At 42.8% G+C, this 22,253-nt stretch overlaps 1 protein-coding gene across 5 annotated transcripts in view; it reads left to right on the top strand.

Annotated features, from left to right (window-relative positions):
- The window catches only part of LOC140406188 (transcription factor RFX4-like), a 107,026-nt gene that overhangs the window by 70,717 nt on the left and 14,056 nt on the right, over nt 1-22,253 (top strand). For 3 of the 5 annotated variants that reach the window (XM_072494330.1, XM_072494331.1, XM_072494326.1), the window contains 2 exons: nt 1,872-2,031; nt 6,707-6,842. In XM_072494330.1, coding sequence (XP_072350431.1) covers nt 1,872-2,031; nt 6,707-6,842 — 296 coding nt within the window. The remainder of the gene's footprint in view (nt 1-1,871; nt 2,032-6,706; nt 6,843-22,253) is intronic. The other 2 variants (XM_072494329.1, XM_072494327.1) reach the window with 2 other exon arrangements.

Raw genomic sequence — 22,253 nt, 5'->3', positions numbered from 1 at the left:
TGGCAAGATGGAAGAACTGGCTAGGTTATAGAAGGCAGAGAGTAGCAATGGAAGGATGCTTTCTGATTGGAGGGCAGTGACTAGTGGTGTTCCGCAGGGATCAGTGCTGGGACCTTTGCTGTTCGTAGTATATATAAATGATTTGGAGGAAAATGTAACTGGTCTGATTAGTAAGTTTGCAGACGACACAAAGGTTGGTGGAATTGCGGATAGCGATGAGGACTGTCAGAGGATACAGCAGGATTTAGATTGTTTGGAGACTTGGGCGGAGAGATGACAGATGGAGTTTAATCCGGACAAATGTGAGGTAATGCATTTTGGAAAGGTCTAATGCCGGTAGGGAATATACAGTGAATGGTAGAAACTTCAACAGTATTGACAGTCAGAGAGATCTAGGTGTACAGGTCCACGGGTCACTGAAAGGGGCAACACAGGTGGAGAAGGTAGTCAAGAAGGCATACGGCATGCTTGCCTTCATTGGCCAGGGAATTGAATATAAAAATTGGCAAGTCATGTTGCAGCTGTATAGAACCTTAGTTAGGCCACACTTGGAGTATAGTGCTCAATTCTGGTCGCCACATTACCAGAAGGATGTGGAGGCTTTAGAGAGGGTGCAGAAGAGATTTACCAGGATGTTGCCTGGGATGGAGGGCATTAGCTGTGAGGTGAGGTTGAATAAACTCGGTTTGTTCTCACTGGAACGAAGAAGGTTGAGAGGCGACCTGATGGAGGTCTACAAAATTATGAGGGGCATAGACAGGGTGGATAGTCAGAGGCTTTTTCCCAGGGTAGAGGGGTCAATTACTAGGGGGCATAGGTTTAAGGTGCGAGAGGCAAGGTTTAGATGTACGAGGCAAGGTTTTTACACAGAGGGTAATGGGTGCCTGGAACTCACTGCCGAAGGAGGTGGTGGAAGCAGGGATGATAGTGATGTTTAAGGGGCATCTTGACAAATACATGAATAGGATGGGAATAAAGGGATAGGGATCCCGGAAATTCAGAAGATTTTAGTTTAGACGGGCAGCATGGTCGGCACAGGCTTGGAGGGCTGAAAGGCCTGTTCCTGTGCTGTACTTTTCTTTGTTCTTTGGTTGAAGTCCCTACTCCAAAGGCCTGAGCACAATAATCTCAGCTGATGCACCATTGGAGGTGCTGTCATTTAGGTGAGAATTTAAAATGAGGCTCTTTCTGCTCTCGCAGATGAACGTCAAAGGTCCCACGGTACAATTTCGAAGAAGAGCAGGGGATTTCTTCCACGTGTCCTGGACAATGTTTATCCCTCAAACACTTAAACGAATGATCTTCTCATGATGTCTTTGCTGTTTGTGGGAGTTTCCTGTGAACAAATTGGTTGCCATGTTTTCTCCATTGCAACAATGACTGCCCTGCAAAAGTGCTTGATTGTCTGTCAAGCAAAGCTTTGGAACACCCTCATCCACTAGTGTTTGAGGCAGTGCACCATGAGAATGAGCAGACAGAGGAGATGATAAGAAACTTTTTAAATGAAAATCTTCCCTTTGACCTTATACTCAAGTTGATATTCTTCATCTCTTGTTTATCATTGTTAACCAGATTACAGTCCAACCCATAAAAGTAATATTCCTTCCTTTATTAAGCTGCATTGCAAAGAATCTCCAATTAGATTGTTGCAGCTTTATATATTTCCCCACACAAATTAATTGTATTGAACTCCCGAATGTCATGAGCAAACATATGTATATTTTTAAGTTATTCTAAAAATATTCTTTCAATAGGACTGATTGTGTGCCCAGTTAAAACGTCTGCTCTTGTTGCAATTACGTTAAATTTAAGGAATTGTATGATGGTTTAGTCTGCTGTCCCGAGGTGTTTATGAATCTTTGTTTTGCCAGGAGCAGTCCAATCATACACTTGGTCTCTGACGTATACTGTTACAACAGGCTCTGCACCACCTGACAGCCCGCAGCCGCTACCCTGTATGAGAAGCAATAATGTGCCCGCAGTGTCCTCAACTCACAGAATGCCAGTCTACCCACACAGAGAGGAACATGGGTAGGTCTTTCACTTCTTAGTCACCCAATGGTTTATTCAATTAGGTTTCTGGTGTTGGTTGGGTTCCTTAACATGGTGGAGCAGACTTGTAACTGGACATGAAATTGTGAACTAAATCGATGTGCAGTATGACTATACGAACATACAAATTGGGAGCCAGAATAGGCCATTTGGCCTCTCGGGCCTGCTCCCCCATCCATTAGGATCATGGATGATCTGATTGTGGCCTCAACATCACTTTCCTGCTTACTTCCAATATCAGCTAACAAGGGAGTCAATCTACTTTTGCCTTAAAAATATTAATTGATCCTGCCTCCACCACTCTCTGGAGATGGGAATTCCACAGACTAATGACCCTCTGAGCGAAAAGGTCTCTTCTCATCTCCGTCATAAATGGGAGACCCCTTAATTTTAAATCAGTGTTCCTTCGCTCTATTCCCTCTACAAGGTAAGACATCCATTCAGCATCCACCCTGTCTATGCCCTTCAGGATTTTATATATTTCATTAAGATCACGTCTCATGCTTCTAAACTCCAATGGATACAGGCCCAACCTGTCCATCCTTTCATCATAAGGTAACCCGTTCATCTCAGGAATCAGTCAAGTGAACCTTCTCTGAACTGTTTCTATTCCAATTATGTCCTTTCTTAAATAAGGGGAACAGAACTATATATGGTATTCCACATGTGGTCTCACCCAAACAGTGTAGCAAAATATCCCTGCTTTTATATTCCATTCCCCTTGTAAGAAATGACAACATGCCATTTCCCTTTGTATGGGTCCTTTCTGTTTATTCCGTTTATTCGTTTATCCTTTCTTTATTTTTGCCATTTTGATCAATGGATGATTAATGGACATCTGACTTTAAGCCAAGCAGCCTGTATGTTTAATTCAAACAGAAGAATCCAAAGGCTGTGCTGGTTTAAACAGAGATTCTAGACTGGCTGGCACCAGTGAGAGAGCTGGGTTGGGACTCGGTTAATTAATTTGGCTGGTGGCTAATGAATTGGCCTAAAAAGCTGTGCCCTGCCTGGTAACAGGTGGTGATTGGATATTATTCCACTGGAATTCTGTTGAGAGTCCCGAGGTTTCAGTTTTGATTCTGGCTTAGTGAAGGCATCCGGCTAACTGTCTCCAGAAGGATTCAGCTAACGCTCTCTAGAAAGATCCAGCTAACTCTCTCCAGAAGGCTACTGTGAGGAATGACTCTCTCTCCAGAAAGCCTCTGGGTGCTGTTTTTCTGGGACTACAGAAGACAGACCACGAGCTGAAAGGATAGTTTGATGTGAAGTAAGGTGCCTATCCAGGAATGTTGTGAGTACTGCATTTTTGAACTACAGAGTAGCTGAATGAATGAATCTACAAAGAAGATCATTACAGGCTGTGTAACCAAGGCCTTTAATCAGTAAGCTTTCTGTGAAGAAAAGTGTGTTAAAAACCATCATCTGGAACAAAGACTCTTTTTTTCCTCCAATTATGATGTTTCGCCCTTTCCACCTATCTGTGTTTGCCTGTCTTGTGTGTGAGTATAGAGGGTGGGGCAAGGTAGCGTGGGTATTAGGTATTAACTTGTCATTAACCAGTTGTGTTCACTGCATATTTCATTTGAGTTCTTTTTATAAATAAACAATAATCATGCTTACATTTACAAACATGGTGATTGTGATAATTAGGCAGCCAAGGGCCAAACACTTTGGGCATTTTGATAAGAATTATTGGTTAATTCACTTGTGTTATGACTCCAGGGCACTTGGGACTGGAATTGACCGCGCACTAGCCCAGGGCGTCATAACACCTTCCTAATCACTAGTTGTCCCTGCAGACTAACCTTTTGCACTCCCTGTATTAGACATCCAAATCCCTTTGCAATCTCCCTCCATTTAGATATTTTATAGTTGGTTTATCTATATAAAGTTGACTTTCTCTCAATATCACAATATCCTCCCTCTATTGTTACATCTCTGTACCTCCCTGTACTGTAACAGCTGTGTACCTCCCTGTACTGTAACAGTGTGTACCTCCCTGTACTGTAACAGCTGTGTACATCCCTGTACTGTAACAGCTGTGTACCTCCCTGTACTGTAACAGTGTGTACCTCCCTGTACTGTAACAGCTGTGTACCTCCTTGTACTGTAACAGCTGTGTACTTCCCTGTACTGTAACAGCTGTGTACATCCCTGTACTGTAACAGCTGTGTACTTCCCTGTACTGTAACAGCTCTGTACCTCCCTGCACTGTAACAGCTGTGTACATCCCTGTACTGTAACAGCTGTGTACTTCCCTGTACTGTAACAGCTCTGTACCTCCCTGTACTGTAACAGCTGTGTACATCCCTGTACTGTAACAGCTGTGTACCTCCCTGTACTGTAACAGCTGTTTACCTCCCTGCACTGTAACAGCTGTGTACCTCCCTTCACTGTAACAGCTGTGTACTTCCCTGTACTGTAACAGCTCTGTACCTCCCTGTACTGTAACGGCTGTGTACCTCCCTGTACTGTAACAGCTGTGTACTTCCCTGTACTGTAACGGCTCTGTACCTCCCTGTACTGTAACAGCTGTGTACATCCCTGTACTGTAACAGCTGTGTACCTCCCTGTACTGTAACGGCTGTGTACATCCCTGTACTGTAACAGCTGTGTACTTCCCTGTACTGTAACAACTGTGTACCTCCCTGCACTGTAACAGCTGTGTACATCCCTGTACTGTAACAGCTGTGTACCTCCCTGTACTGAAACGGCTGTGTACATCCCTGTACTGTAACGGCTGTGTACCTCCCTGTACTGTAACGGCTGTGTACATCCCTGTACTGTAACAGCTGTGTACTTCCCTGTACTGTAACAGCTCTGTACCTCCCTGTACTGTAACAGCTGTGTACCTCCCTGTACTGTAACGGCTGTGTACATCCCTGTACTGTAACAGCTGTGTACCTCCCTTCACTGTAATAGCTGTAGAGTTACCTCTCCTCGCAAACCTGTGTATCTCCCTCCACTGGTACACCTGTGTACCTGCTACTGCTGCTGATACATGTTTCCGTTGAATGGAATAGATTCTTTTGATGCATGTACACATTCTGTCCTGTGTGTACCATCAGCCGATATACTAGAAATAAAGTCAGCTGCTGAATATTCCTAAGGTTTAAAACTTGTGCTAAGGTCACAAAAAGAAACACGAGGTTACAATTGTTGATGGGTAATACACAGTTTCATTATGTGGCTTTTGAACATTTAACTCCAGTGACTTTCCTTCCTCTCCCGAGGTTACAGATTCATGTCAAGAGACAGTTTCACACCTGTCGCCAGCATTTTGGTCTCACCTCACTGGCTTTGTTCACCAGTGGCAGGCCATTTAGTCCTGTTGTTCCTGGTGCATGTGTTCCTACAGGGGACCTTCGATAAAAAGTGGCAGTGGGAACCCCTCCCTGGCCTACGTGCATGGATATTGAGGATGGAAAACTGAATTAATAGAATAGAACCATAGAATTTTACAGCACAAAAGGAGGCCATTCAGCCCATCGTGTCTGCACCAGCTCCTGAAGGAGCTACCTAGCTAGTCTCTTTCCCCAGCCCCATCTCCATAGCCCTCTAAATTCATCAAATATATAGCTGGCTCTCTTTTGAAACCTCCATTGGAAGCCACCTCCACCATTCTCCCAGGCAGGGCATTCCAAATCCCAACAACTCTGAGTAAAGAAGTTTCTCCTCATCTCACTCCTAGCTCTCTTGCTGACCATCTTGAAATTGTGAGCCCCCCCCCCCTCCCCCCCCCGCTGGTCACTAACTTACCAACGAGTGGAAATGGAATATCCTTCTTTACCCTGTCAAAATTGTTCATAATTTTGAATGCCTCAATATGGTCACCTCTTAATCTTCTCTGCTCCAAGAAGAACAAGCCCAATTTCTCTAATCTTTCCTTCTTTCTAAATTCCTCATTGCTGGTGTCACCCTAGTAAATCTCCTCTGCACTCTCTCTCTAGGGCTTTAACATCCTTCCTTAAATAAGGTGCACAGAACTGAACACAACACTCCAAATGTGGTCTGAATTGTAGAGGTGCTGCTTTTATATGCTATGCCTCTATTTATAAACCCAAGGAATCAATCAGGCTTTTAACAACTATTTCAACTTGGCTAGCCACCTTCAGAAAATTATGCACTTGAACCCTGAGGTCCCTCTGCTGCTGTACTCCCCTCAAAGTTGCACCATTGAGCCTGTATTGTCGCCCCGTGTTTATTCTCCCAAAATGCATTACCTCACATTTCTCTACATTAAAATGCATCTGCCATGTGTCTACCTATTTGGCCAACTTGTAAATGTCCCTGTGAAGTCGCTCAGTGTCATCCTCATAATTCACTATTCTCCCTAGCTTTGTATCATCTGCAAATTTAGAGATTTTGCCCTCAACACCCATCTCTAAACCGTTCGTATAAATCAGAAAAAGCAGGGGCCCCAACACTGATTGCATTGCCCATTTCCAGTGGATGAGCTTGGTTACAAACACAACCCCATGATGTGAATTGGAATGAGTAATAATTTTCATTTAATTGATTTTGGTGTTGCTCTTTCAATGAAGAGCCGATATCTCAACTGATGAGCCAAAGCAGGCACTGTCATACAATTTAAATTTTATGTTTATGGCAACAAATTATGCAATCATTTTGACAATCTGTTTTCTTATAGGTACACAGGAGGGTACAGCTATGGTAGTTACAGCAATCAGCCCCCCCTTCCCATTCAGAGTCAGTACCCAGCTCTAACACACGACAGCCTTTCCTCTCCGTTGCCGTATCCTGCTTATCACAGGAGTACCTCACAGGTTTGTCTCTCTTTGCTTTGGCTTGTATTATCGTATTTCGCAAATACCCTGTTGATAATGAATCTGTCTGTAATAATGTGTTTTATAATGAACAATGGAAAGGAAATATCAACTTTACAAAACAAGAATACTGAATTTCAGAAATGATTCATTGGATATGAAGAACTTTGCAATTATAACAAGGTGCTCTTTAAACACACATAAATTGATCCAGTCTGGTTTATGCTATTAACTTAGATCCATGGATCAAGATTAACCAAACTCATTTCACTTGGAGGAAGACAGACAGACAGAGCAAGAGAGATAGACAGAGGAAAGAAAGAGAAAGGAAGAGAGGGACAGAGAATGACAGAGAAAAGGAGAGGGAGAGAGAAACTAACAGCTTCAGAGAAACTGAGAAAGTGAGGAAGAGACAAACAAAGAGGGGGAGAGAAAGTGACAGACAGAGAGAAAGTGAGATGGACAGACAGTGAGAGGGAAGGAAAGAGAGGAACAGATGCAGCGAGAAACAGACAGACGAAAATAGAGAGAGACAGATACACAAAGGTAGAGAAAGAAAGCGACAAGAGAGAGGAAGAGAGACAAAGAGAGAGAGAGATTATTGCTGCCTCATTACTCCTGGTTGAACTGAAACCCAGGTCCCAGATGTGAAATGAATGTAAATGAACCTGCTCAGAATTTCAGTCTCTTCAGCTTTGGGGAGTTTTTTAATAAGTGGACTATGAAAAGGACGAAGCAGAATTGGTCTGTAAAAAGAAAAGGATTGCAATAAAAATTCCTCAGTGGAAGCGAAGCCTTTCTTTGCATGCTCAGGACAAGCACAGTATAACAATAAGGCTGTGGGTTCCCTGGGAGCTGCTCCCAATGTGTTGTAACACGGTTGGAGGTGGAATGAAATCCTGTTAATGTGCATAAACAGGGTATACGACGCATATCTGGCAGAGCTTTCGGGACAGCTCCATGGAAATCCATCCTCTCACCTGCATGAATCTTCCCCATTTTACACAAGAAAGAAAGTATCCATGGAAGAGATGCCAACAGAGCTGAAATTCAGGACAAGCAAATAACAATTACTGTTCCGAACAAAAAGCTTCCTTTCCCCCTCTAACAACTACAAATTGCGTTAATATGGTGCCTTTAATGTAATAAAGCATCCCTTAACAACAATAACCCAGAGAGAACGAATAACTTTGATGTAAATGTGAAGTTCAGCAGATTGATTCATGGTATGAGGAAGTGTTATGAGGAGAGATTGAGTAGAATGAACCTATATTATCCGGAATTTTGAAGAATGAGAGGAGATGCCAGTGAAACAGGTAACGTTTTTACTGGACTTGATGGTCGATGCTGGGAAGCTGTTTCCCCAGACTGGAGAGTCTAGATCTAGGGGACGTAATCTCAGGATAAGGGGTCATCCATTTAAAACTGAGATGAGGAGACATTTCAACACTCAGAAGGTTGTAAATGTTTGGAAATTCTCTATCCAAGATGTTTGTGGATGCTTGTTGAGGTTTGTTGAGAGTATGCAAAACAGAGGTTGGTTGATCTTTGGATAATTTTGTTCATTCATTTAAGGGATGTGGGCACCGTTGGTTAGGCCAGCATTTATTGCTCATCCCTAGTTTCCCTTGAGAAGGTGATGGTGAGCCGTCTTCTTGAACCACTGCAGTCTAGGTGGTGTAGGTACACTGACAGTGCTGTTAGGGAGGGAGTTCCAGGATTTTGACCCAACGGCAGTGAAGGAACGGCGGTATATTTCCAAGTCAGGATGGTGAGTGACTTGAAGAGGAACCTCCAGGTGGCGGGGATCCCATGAATCTGCTGCTCTTGTCCTTCTAGATGGTAGGGGTGACGAGTTTGGAAGATGCCGTTGAAGGAGCCTTGGTGAGTTCCTGCAGTGCTTCTTGGAGATGGTACACATGGCTGCCACTGTGCGTCAGGGGTGGAGGGAGTGAACATTGAAGATGGTGGATGTGATGCCAATTAAGTGGGACTGCTTTGTCCTCAAAGGTATTGAGCTTCTTGATTGTTGTTAGAGTTGCACTCATCCAGGCAGGTGGAAGGTTTTCCATCACACATCTGACTTGTGCCATGTAGATGGTGGACAGGCTTTGGAGAGTCAGGAAGTGAGTTACTCACCATAGAATTACCAGCCTCTGACTTGCTCTTGCAGCCACAGTGGTTATATGGCTGGTCCAGTTCAATTTCTAGTCAATGGTAACCCCTCAGGCTGTTGATAGTGGGGTATTCAGCAATGGTAATGCCATTGAATATCATGGAGAGATGGTTAGATTCTCTCTTGTTGGAGTTGGTCATTGCCTGGCATGTATGTGGCATGAATGTTACTTGCTGCTCATTAACCAAGGACTTTGGGAATCAAGGGATATAGGGATTTGGCAGGAATGTGGAGTTGAGTTGAAAGTGGAGTTCGTATTGAATACTGGAGCCTCCTTCTGCTTCGATTTATTATGTGAAAAAGGTTAATTTAAAACAGATCCCAAATATTTATCACTGTAGTTTAGACTTTAAAACTTTATGCAGATCTGTGGAACTGATATCCTTCGGTAAATCCCTGTGATGTTTTGTGCTGTCCCCACCAAAACTAAACAGAACTGATGAGAGATCATTCTGTTTCAATGTCAATGCCAAGTGCCATTAGGACTGCACATCTGGTGAGGCCAGGTGTTCTGGCAGGGCGCTGATCACTCTGCGGGGGAGTGGGGTTACTGGGTGTGGGAAGAAGGAGCTTCCCTGAAAACATTTCAATCCATCAGCCTCTTTTAATGTGGACCAAAGAATTTTCAGGTATTACCTGAATGGTCAGGGATTCAGATCACACCCTGGACCCTTACTGGTGGGTCCCACATATCCCACCAGGAGCACTTGAGTTGATTCAGAGTTACGCCATGAATTACAACCTCCAAGTAACCACCTATCGGCAGATGTAGGAGAAATGTGCTTTGCTGGCATGGTGGCATGGTTCAGAGGCATGTACTGGGCACCCAATTTAATAAGGCTGTGGTTAAAAGTTCTTTCACTGTTGTACTATATTTATAAAACATGGATTGAGTCAAATTAATAATCAGTCTTTTGATTAAAGAGACCATCAGAATATTTATGTGGAACAAAAAAAAATCTATTTCAGGAAGTGTCCAACAATTGCTGGTCCCACAGCATGCTATATCTGTGAAGTCCTCTGGTTTAGGGAGAGGAGACAAAATGGGACCTTTTATTTTCCAAAACTGATTTTCCATGACCAGTAATAGATGTAACAATGAAGACTGGTGTATTAAATTACAACTTGGAACTTTGGCTATCACTCATTCCTAAACTATTCTTGGCATGTGTTATTTAAGCAATAATGAACAAGCATGTACAGTGTCTTGCCAATTTGATGGTTGGTTTATGAACTGAAGGAAGGAACAAAATGTTGAAACTATCAGACTTGCAACTATTTTTAAGACACACACAAAGTTCATTGATGATAAACGCATTTATAAATGGTCTGTTTAATTGTTCACCAATTAGAATATCTATTTTATTCTTCCCCCATGTACAACCCCTCATCTTCAATCAGTCACTCGCTATCACTATGATACAAGAGCTTGCCTTCATGCCTCTGCCAGCCATTGTCATTCCTCTGCTCAGTTTTACCATTGCAGTTTGGATGTTCCAATCACCTTCTGAAGGATCGAATCTTCATCCAATGCTATGCATACTCTGCCCGTAAAAATGTCTCCTCTCAGCTAATGCACCTGTACTTCAGAAGCGTCAATCGTCCAATCTGACAGGGCAGCAGCTTCGCACACCTCCATTTGACATCGCGTGATTAGCATAGTTATTTGAATCATAAAGCAATACAGCATAGGACGAGGCCATTGCACCTATACTGGCTCTTTGAAAAATCTGTCCAATTAGTCCCATCCTCCTTACTCATATCTGTTCAAATGTTCCTACAACAAGAAGGAAGCTCACCATCATCTTCTCAAGGGCAATTAGGGATGGGCAATACATGCTGGCCTAGCCAGTGACATCCCATGAAAGAATAAATAAAAAAATAGTTTTCTCTCCAAATACCCACTTCCCTTTTAAAAGTTTCTATTAAATCTGTTGCAGTGCCTTCCAGATCACAACAACCCGTGTAAAAAAAAAAAAATTCTCATCAAGTCACCCCTGATTATTTTGCTAATTATCTTGAAAACTGTGTCGTCTGGTTACTGACCCTCCTGTTTCTCTTTATTTATTCTGTTAAAATCTTCAATTATTTTGATGGATTGATGTTTCCCTTCACTTTCTCTTATCGTACTGGAGTGGGCAGCAAACCTTCCAAGACAATAATACCACCACATTTGCAATGTTGCTTTGCTTCAGTTTCCATCATCCTTGTGCATCCTTCCTCTGTCCCCCACATCGGAACATCTTTGGCGATTTCCTCATCAGCAGTGTTATGGGCCAGGGTTTAGAGAGCCCCAAAGTGTATCATGTAATTCACCTGACCCACAACTTTTAATTGATTGTGGTATGGGGAGCACACGGCCCACTCTACAGGTGTGGTACTGCAGAAATGGAAAAGTATTTTTTAAAGCAAAACAATGTTTATTCTATGAACTCAAGTTAACCTTTTTAAAACATACATTTCTTAGCAACCATTAATTCAAATACAACCCCCAAAGACTACAACACTAAGTAAAGCTTCAAGCTTTCCTTTTTAACATCCATACGACTTAAAAACAAAACCTTTATCAGAAGCACATCTGGTTAAAGTCACTACTGAAAACATTTATAATTCTGAATTCACCAAATGATCCAGTTCGGAAATAAAAGCTGATTGTCCCACTTTCTCAATGCAATCCTCCAAACGTGGAATAGGAGCAGAGAGAACAGCAGTACACCTGCTTGGTCTGGCTCCAGCTCCAACACTGAAAACAAAACTAAAGCACACCCTGCAGCCTGCTCAAAAATGAAAGTTAAAAGCTGACAGACAGCCCAGCTCCATCCACTCTCTGACATCACTGCAGTAGTAAACACCCATTTCTTAAAGGTATTCTCACTACAGATATTTATATACACACCCAGTTATAAACACCCATTTCTGAAAGGTACTCTCACATGACACCTCCCCCCAAGAAAAAAAGAATAAACCATCATCTTCAATATGGTTTCATATCTCACCTTTTCACTATCCTTTAAGAAATGCACACAGTAAATATACTTTATCGTTCCAAAAACAACACACACAAACAGGTATAATAATATAGTTCATTTTTTTTTGTTTTACTTCCTCCAACTGAAATTGCTTCCATTCATCATATTCGTGACAAAGCATCGGCTATCACATTTTCCCGTCCTGCCACATGTACTATTTTTAAATGAAATGGCTGCAACAATAAAATCCAGCGAAACAGCCTTGCATTGTTATTCCGGAATCTCTCCAAAAATGTCAATGGATTATGATCAGTATATATAACGGTGTCAGACAGATTGCTGGTCACATAAATGTGAAAATGTTGCAAAGCCAGCACCAAACTCAAACTCTCCTTCTCAATCGCGGAATACTTTTTCTGGTGAGAATTCAATTTCTTTGAAAAATAACCAATAGGCCGCTCTAGCCCTTCACCGTTGTCTTGTAGAAGCAACGCACCTACACCCACATCACTCGCATCAAGCGCCACTTTGAATGGTTTGGTATAATTTGGGATGGCTAACTCAGGAGCAGTGGTTAACACAGCCTTCAGGCCGTCAAATGTCTGTTGACACTCCGCTGTCCACTGGAATTTGTTACGCTTCTTGAGCAAGTCCGTCAGTGGAGCGATCACACTGCTAAAATTGGGTACAAATTTCCGGTAAAATCTACTCATACCAAGAAATTGCATTATTTCCCTTCGACTTGAGGGTACTGAAAACTCCTCAATAACTGTTGGTTTCACATCCCGTGTGACCATTCGACCCTGTCCGATTGTATGGCCAAGGAAAGTGACTTGGGCTTTTCCAAATTCACTTTTGGCTAGGTTTATCACCAAACCCGCCTCCTGAAGTCGATCGAATAACTCCATCAGATGTTTCAAATGTTCTGTCCATGTCTGGCTGAAAATTACCAGATCGTCGATGTATGCCGCACAATTGGGTAATCCTGAAACGACTGTGTTAGTTAACCGTTGAAATGTAGCTGGGGTGTTTTTCATGCCAAATGGCATAACTTTGAATTGGTATATACCATCTGGAGTCACAAAAGTTGAAATCTCCTTCGTCCTTTCGGATATAGGTACCTGCCAATAACCTTTAAGTAAATCCAGTTCGGAAATAAAAGCTGATTGTCCCACTTTCTCAATGCAATCCTCCAAACGTGAAATAGGGTAAGAGTCCATTCTTGTAACTGCATTAACCTTTCTATAGTCCATACCCAACCGTTGGGTACCGTCTGGTTTTGGTACCATCACTATGGGTGAGCTCCATTGGCTGCAACCCACTTCAATTATGCCATTTTTAAGCATACTCTCAATCTCTTTGTTAACCTCTGCCAATTTTAAAGGGTTAAGTCTGTATGGATGTTGTTTGATTGGAGCAGCATTCCCCACATCTACATCATGTATAGCCATTTTAGTACTTCCCAATTTATCGCCACAAATATGCCCATGTGATATCAATACCTCTTTCAGGTTAGTCCATTTTTCCTCTGGAAGCTAACGCAACAATTCATCCCAATTATTAAGAACATCGTCGTTTTCCAATTTAATTTGAGGTATGTCAAATTCACAGTCATCTGGATTTGGTTCGTCACTTTGAGTTAGAATCATTAAAACCTCCTCCTTTTTCTTTCCTTCGCTTTCAAAGTACCTTTTAAGCATATTCACATGACACATTCGGTGAGTCTTCCTTCTATCTGGTGTTTTTACCACATAATTCACCTCACTTAATTTCCTTTCAATCTGATAAGGTCCACAAAACCTTGCTTTTAAAGGTTCACCTACCACTGTTAACAACACTAAAACTTTATCTCCACTGGCAAAACTACGAACTTTGGATTTCTTGTCCGCTACCCGTTTCATCACATTTGTGCAACTTTTAAATGTTGTCTTGCCAATTCACCTGCTCTATTTAATTGTTCCCTAAAATTTGACACGTAATCCAATAATGTAATTTCCGATTTCTCACTCACCAATTTTTTCTTAATCATTTTAAGTGGTCCTCTTACCTTATGACTTGATGGGCCGAATGGCCTCCTTCTGCACTCTAAATTCTATGAATGACCAAAAATTAGTTCAAAAGGACTAAATTTGGTTGACTCATTAGGTGCATCCCTAATTGCAAACAGTACGAATGGAATTCCTTTATCCCAATCCTCTGGATAATCGTGACAATAAGCCCTCAACATTGTCTTTAATGTCTGATGCCACCTTTCTAATGCTCCCTGCGATTCTGGATGGTACGCAGTTGATTTAAATTGTTTTATTCCTTAGCTATCCATAACTTCTTTGAATAACCTTGAGGTAAAATGTGATCCTTGATCCGATTGTATTTCTGTGGGTAGTCTATATCTAGTAAAGAATTTAAGTAACTCCTCCACAATCTTTTTAGCTGTAATATTATGTACTGGAATGGCCTCTGGAAACCTAGTAGACACATCCATTATTGTCAAAAGATATTGATTCCCACTTTTTGTTTTAGGAAGCGATCCTATGCAATCAATTAGGACCCTTGTAAAAGGTTCCTCAAATGCTGGAATGGGTCTTAAGGGCACTGGTTTTATCACTGCTTGAGGTTTCCCTATCACTTGACATGTGTGACATGATTGACAAAATTTAACTGCATCTTTATGTAGTCCAGGACAATAGAAATGTTTTTGTATTTTAGCTTGAGTTTTCCATATTTCCAAATGACCTCCCACTGGTACCTCATGTGCAACTCGCAACACCTCCTTTCTATACGCTACTGGCAATACTACTTGATGAACTTCTGCCCACTTTTCATCCGCCTGCATATGTAAGGGTCTCCATTTTCTCATCAAGACATTACTTTTACGGTAATAACACTGGTATACACTCAGATTCCTCTTCTGTGTATGTTTTCTGATACATCCGTTTTATTTCTATATCTTTTTGTTGTAACTCCGCCAATTTTCCTGAACTAAAAATATCCGCCTCACCCTCCACCTGTTCTTGTTCTTTTTCAACCATCTGATCAAAAATCGTTTCTGATAATTGCAGTTCAACTTCACCTTCACTCTGATTTCTCCTCTTGTCTTAACCTGTGACTTTGCGACCTTGTTACTACACAATCCGGAAAAATCCCAGGATATTCATCCTTCAACACTTCAGTTGTCTGATTTTCCACTGGCTTATCAATCCCACCTGCGATCCAGCTTTATCATTACACAAGATGAACTGTATTCCTGGACAAGATAGTTTCTCTATTACTCCTACTACCACTTCACCACTCTTCACTGGACTTTCCAACCTTACCTTATATAATTCAATAATACTCCTCTCACCCTGAATTCCACAGATTACCATCTTTTCTGGCAACATTCTTCCCAAACTATATAACTCCTCATCTATTACCATTAAAGATTGAGGGGCAGCATGGTGGCGCAGTGGGTTAGCCCTGCAGTGTCACGGCGCTGAGGTCCCAAGTTCGATCCCAGCTCTGAGTCACTGTCTGTGGAGTTTGCACATTCTCCCCGTGTTTGCGTGGGTTTCGCACCCACAACCCAAAGATGTGTAGGATAGGTGGATTGAACACACTAAATTGCCCCTTAATTGGAAAAAATGAATTGGGCACTCTAAATTTATATTTAAAAAAAGATTGACTAGCTTCCGTATCTCTTAAAATTGTGACTTCTTTACCTGTTCCTCCTGATACACATGACTAAACTTTACCCACACAAGTAAATTCTTTAAAGAGATCTGGCACCTTCTTATCAATCACCTCTTGATCAGGCTGTACAATCTTTTGCACCTCCTTCGCTTCACTTGGGCTTTCCTTTACCCCTTTAACAAACCCCACTGTCTTATCCTGTTTTACCACATCAGCCTTCCCAGTGCTTTTCTTCAACCACCAACACTGTGACTTTACATGACCTAGTTTATTACAGTGAAAACATTTGATACTTTTCATGTCTCTTCCACCCTCCTGGATTTCTTTTTTAATCTGAGGTACACTCTCCTTATTATCTCCCATCAGATCACCTTTACCTTTACCACTTGAGTATTTCTCATGTCCCCAGTTTCTATCCCTCACAGGCTGAAACTGATGTCGGAAACCAAGCTTTGATTTATAAACTAATTCATAATCATCTGCCATTTCTGCTGCTAATCTCGCAGTTTTAACCCTCTGCTCTTCCAACTGAATTCTCACTACATCAGGAATTGAATTTTTAAACTCCTGCAAAAGTATAATTTCTCTGAGAGCTTCATACGTTTGGTCTATTTTCAAAGCCCTTATCCACCTATCAAAATTACTCTGTTTGAGCCTTTCAAACTCCATGTATGTTTGACCAAATCCTTTCCTTAAATTTCTAAACCTTTGTCTGTAAGCTTCAGGCACCAGTTCATATGCACCTAAGATTTTTTTCACCTCCTCATACATCCCAGATATCTCCCCCTTTGGTGATGCAAACACTTCACTAGCCCTACCTACAGCTTTGTTTGAATCAGTAATACCCACATGCCCTGTGGCCATTTCATTTGTTTAGCCACCTTCTCAAATGAAATGAAAAAGGCTTCTATCTCCTCGTCAAACCTTGACAATGCTTGGACATATTTAAATAGATCCCAACCAAGCCTTCGACTATGACGCTCTTTATCACTATCCTCATCACTATCATCCAACTGTACATTTGAAATGAAAATGAAATGGAATGAAATGAAAATCGCTTATTGTCACAAGTAGGCTTCAGATGAAGTTACTGTGAAAAGCCCCTAGTCGCCACATTCCAGTGCCTGTTCGGGGAGGCTGTTACGGGAATCGAACCATGCTGCTGGTCTGCCTTGGTCTGCTATCAAAGCCAGCGATTTAGCCCTGTGCTAAACATCCCCTATTTCCCTTTATGCCTGCCAATTTTAACTCACTGTCATGTTTCATGGCCATTTTCTGAAGTTCAAACTCTCTCTCTTTATCTTTTTCCCTGATCTGGATCTGCCTTTCTCTTTCTTTTTGTTCTGCTCGGGCTATTCTTTCTGTTTTCCTTTCTTCTCTCTCTTTTTCCTCTTTCTCTCTCTTTCTCTTTCTCTTTCTTTTTTCTCTCTCTCTCTTTCTCTTTCTCCTCTCTCTCTTTCGTATTCAAGCTGCTTTAATTCTTTCTCATGTTCCATTTGTTTAATTTGCAACTGAATTTTTGCTATTTCCAATGAGTCAACCTCAGGCAACTTTAAATGCTTAGCCACTGCTATAATTACCTCATCTTTTCGCATTTTGTCACGTAATGTTAACTGCAGTATTTTTGCCAAATCTAACAGTCTGCTTTTAGTCTCTGTCCGTAAGGTACAGCGTGTGACCGTCTCCACCCCCATAAACTTCAGAGCCTCTGAAAGAACCATTGTCCACAACACACTCCCTACTTAAACTAAAATACCACACCTGAAAAGAACCCACAATATGCTCACCCCTCACTGTCTTTAGGTTCACTAAGCCAATCCAATAGATAGACTTTTATCCCCCTCGAGCCCCCAATTTGTTATGGGCCAGGGTTTAGAGAACCCCAAAGTGTATCATGGAATTCACCTGACCCACAACTTTTTAATAGATTGTGGTATGAGGAGCACACGGCCCACTCTACAGGTGTGGTACAGCAGAAATGGAAAAGTATTTTTTCAAGCAAAGCAATGATTATTCTATGAACTCAAGTTAACCTTTTTAAAACATACATTTCTTAGCAACCATTAATTAAATACAACCCCCAAAGACTACAACACTAAGTAAACCTTTAAGCTTTCCTTTTTAACATCCATACGACTTAAAAACAAAACCTTTATCAGAAGCACATCAGGTTAAAGTCACTACTGAAAACATTTATAATTCTGAATTCACCAAATGAGCAAGAGATAGTCTTTTGATGGCAGAGAGAACAGCAGTACATCTGCTTGGTCTGGCTTCAGCTCCAACACGGAAAACGAAACTAAAACACACCCTGCAGCCTGCTCAAAAATAAAAGTAAAAAGCTGACAAACAGCCCAGCTCCACCCACACTCTGACATCACTGCAGTAGTAAACACCCATTTCTTAAAGGTATTCTCACTACAGATATTTATATACACACCCATTTATAAACACCCATTTCTTAAAGGTACTCTCACATGACAGCAGTCAATGGCAACTTCGAATCTGTCAAATTCAGGTGCACAAGCCTTGTTTCCTCAGCTGTGTTTATATGGCTGGTCCAGTGCTTGCTCACATAACTTGGCTTCCAGTCAAACAATTCCATGATTTGAAAATTCTCATCTTTCTTTTCAAATCCCTCCATGGCCTCACTGCTCCCTATCTCTTGTCACCTCCTCCATCTCCAAATCTCTTTGAAATCTCTGTGCCCTTCAAATTCTGGCCTCTTGGATATAAAGATTTTAATTGCTCCACTATGCCTGGCCGTGCCTTCGTGCCTAGGCTTGAACCGTTGGAGTTTGTTAAACTCCGATAGCAACTCTATAAGAAGAAATAAGACTTCTTTGACTCCACGTTTACTGTATTCACTAATCACTTTCCCACAACAAAACAGAGCCATCTGCAGCCCCTTTATATATTGGTATAATCGCTTAAACAATAAGTGTAATTTATTAATCCCCAATTCAAACTTAAGTACCAGGGTATTTTAACTCTTTCCTAACAGAGTTCTCTTTCTAAAACTCTCTGCTTCTCACTCCTCCTTTAAGATGCTCCTTAAAACTACCTCTTTGACCAAGCTTTTGTCACCTAATCTATTTCATTCTTTCACGGGATGTGGACATCACTGGCTAGGCCAACATTTATTGTCCATTGCTAATTTCCCTTGAGAAGATGGTGAGCTGCCTTATGGAGCGGATGCAGACCAAGTGGTATAGGTATGCCCATCTTCTGTTCGAGAGGGTTTTTTCCCAGTGAAGGAATGGCAATATATTTCCAAGTCATAGTGGTGTGCAGCTTGGAGGGGAATCTCCAGGTGGTGGTGTTCCCATGGGTCTGCTGCCCTTGCCCTTCTAGATGGTAGAGGTCACAGGTTTGGAAAGTAGTTTGGAAGGAGCCTTGGTGAGTTGCTGTGGTACATCTTGTAGATGGTACACACTGCTCCCACTATGCATCATGCTGAAGGTGGTGGATGGTGTGTCAATAAAGTGGGCTGCTTTGTCCTGGATGTTGTCAAACTTCTTGAGCTGTTTTGGAGCTGTACTCATCCAGGCACACTCCTGACTTGTGCCTTGTAGATGGCGGACAGGCCTTGGGGAGTCAGGAGGTGAGTTACTCTCTGCAGAATTCCCAACATCTGACCTACTCTTGTAGCCACAACATCTCTCTGTACGTCATATTTTGTTTTATAATGCTCCTCAGAAGCACCTTAGGATGTTTTATTATGTTAAAAGTGCTATATAAATATAAATTAATGTTAGCATTCAAATGAGATGTAAATGAATTGCTAATTGAACATAAAAGGTGGAAACAGACAATTGGTCATTGTGTATATTTTCTGCTCCAGGTTTCACCCTAATCCTTCTGTAGTGGGCCCCTATTTATCAATGCTTCCGCTAGGACCCTGGGTACTCAATGTCAGCAGCAAATTGACTGTGGGAACATTGGAGATTATTTAATTCAAGCCTGTGTTACTGTATGTTCCTGCAATCTGTAAATCAGAGGTATTTAAGATGGCACAGTTTGTGACAAGCAAGTTAAGGGAATAGATATTAATAGGTGCAAAGCTCATCACAGACAAATGGTGCATCAAATAAACTATTGTTCCCTGAATTCAGACAAAAAAAATTACAACAAAATGTTTGATGAGGCCAATGCTGGGTAAAAGTGAAAGTGTTTGGCTTTATTAAATTCATTTCCAACATTACCACTGTATATTGGAAGATTGGTATTATGTTAAAACACCCAAGCTGAAAATGTTCAGATTATAAATCCTACTTTACGTGCTGGGTCAGTGCAGAAACACTATTGTTCTTATCAGAGGATTGTTCTGTGTGATGGGGAATGGGATTAAATGGGAAATGGTTAAATCGGGATTTAGCCAACTGAGTTCATTTTTCTTCTCTCTGAAAGGACAGCCTCAGAGTCTGTGAACCCAGCGACGCACTATGAAGGCAAATGTTTTGCTGCTTAAACAGAGCCCTCATTCACACTTTGCATAATGAGTGGCCCAGCAAATTTGAATAAGAGACTTTATTCTTTTCTCATGAACTTCAGTTCTGGGGAATTGCCGACTTCTGGAGAAGGAGTGCAGATTTACATTACACTGCGTGTAGCTATAATAATCTCCATTTGCTACTATGCTTTTGTCCATACACATCCCTCAAATCTTTCCCGTTCCTCAATGGGTTTCCAGATACAATCAAACTGAAAGCTGAAACGCCAGATCGTCCGAACTTTGTGCCCACATCGTGAGTTGACCCGTCTAATGGTAACTTCCTGTGAAGGGCCCTCCAACAACCATTGCCTTTGTGTTTGCTGAAGATCACTGGGACTCAGTGTTTAACACCCAATGTGTTCAAGAACTCTTTCATGAAACCGGATGCAGAGTGTGAAGGGCAATTGTGACGGTGCGGGCAGACATCCGCACAGATGGCCATGCTCTGTGCACTTCAGTGGGGTTACATAGCTGCTTCACCAGCTGATGCAATGGTGGGGCTGGGGAGTGGAGTGTTTAGGAAATGTTTTCCAGTGATCTGGGGAACAGAAAAGGTCTACATCCAGTCAGCGTCATTCGACAACACAGTTGCCAGTGTTAGGCTGAGTTTACAGGAGGGGTCAGCTCTGGCCTCCTTCATGATTAAAAGTGTGCGCCGCTTTTCTTTCTTGCTGCCGTGCCAGAAAAGTTAAACACAAACACAATGAGCTGGACTGAAACTCCGACGCAGGCTGGTGCTTTCCGTTTGCCTTTATTCTGAGCTTCCATATCTAATATTGTGGGCTGGATTTTCAATTTCCCCTAAAAGAAGGAACCAGAGACGGGAAGGGTGTGAAAATTAGCATCAGAGAGTGGCGTGCCAGATTTCTGGCATGTTTGTTCAGTGCAAGGGGTTGAATGGCCAACTCGAGCTCCAAAGTTTTCTGATTTCGCGTTCTGGGATAAAGAAGTGAGGGGGAGAGTGGGGGAGTGGGGAGGGGCGGGGGGTTTGCAAAGGTGGGGTTTGACAGCTACCCCCCCCCCCTTCTGGTGGCAAGTAGCCTATTAAGACACTGAAGCCATCTAAAGGCCAAACTTGGCCTAGAGATGGAAGTGGCCTTCAGCTAGGCAGGCCATTTTCGGCCTGTCCCGCCGGCGTAAATTACACAAGGTCTGAACCGGCGGGACCTGGCTCTGCGGGCGGCCTGCGGAGTCCTCGGGGCGGGGGGGAACTGGCCCCGGCGGGGGGGCCCACGGTGGCCCAGCCTGCGATCGGGGCCCACCGATCTGCGGGTGGGCCTGTGCCGTGGGAGCACTCTTTCCCTTCGCGCCGGCCGCTGTAAAGCTCCGTCATGGCCGGCGCGGAGAAGAAACCCACTGCGCATGCTCAGGAATCACGGCAGCGGTTCTGGGAGCACACTGGTGCTCCTGCATATGCGCCAACTCGTGCCGGCCAGCGGAGGCCCTTCGGCGCCGTTTAGCGCGGCGCCAATCACTCCAACGCTGGCCTAGCCCCCGAGAGTGTGGAGGATTCCGCACCTTCCGGGCCGGAGTTGTTCACACCACTCTTTGGCGTCAGTACAGCCCGCCCGCCGGATACCGGAGAATCCCGCCCAAAGAGATAATGAAGGATAGTGTAGGAAATTATTTGCAAAGAGACCTGTGTGGAGCAGCAGTATAGTTACTGAAGGATAGGCTATCAGTAATAATAAGCTGGAAGGAGTATGGCCATGTTATCATAGAATTTACAGTGTAGAAGGAGACCATTTTGCCCATCGCAACTGCACCAGCCCTTGGAAGAGCACCCTACTTAAGCCCATGCCTCCACCCGACCCCCAGAACCCCGTAACCCACCTAACCTTTTGTTCACTAAGGGGCAATTTAGCATGGCCAGTCCACCTAGCCTGCACATCTTTGGACTGTGGGAGGAAACCAGGGCACCCGGAGGAAATCCACAGGGAGAAAGTGCAAACTCCATACAGACAGTCACCCGAGGGCAGAATTGAACCCGAGACCTTGGAGCTGTGAGGCAGCAGTGCTGACCACTGTGCCACCATGCCGCCGTGTGCGTTACAGTTCACTCGGGGAGTCCAGGTTGCTATGTCAACATGCACTTATACATG

Source organism: Scyliorhinus torazame, unplaced genomic scaffold, assembly GCF_047496885.1.
Source record: "Scyliorhinus torazame isolate Kashiwa2021f unplaced genomic scaffold, sScyTor2.1 scaffold_347, whole genome shotgun sequence".
In the NCBI taxonomy this organism is placed as follows: domain Eukaryota; kingdom Metazoa; phylum Chordata; class Chondrichthyes; order Carcharhiniformes; family Scyliorhinidae; genus Scyliorhinus; species Scyliorhinus torazame.
This window is presented reverse-complemented; position numbering and strand designations above follow the sequence as displayed.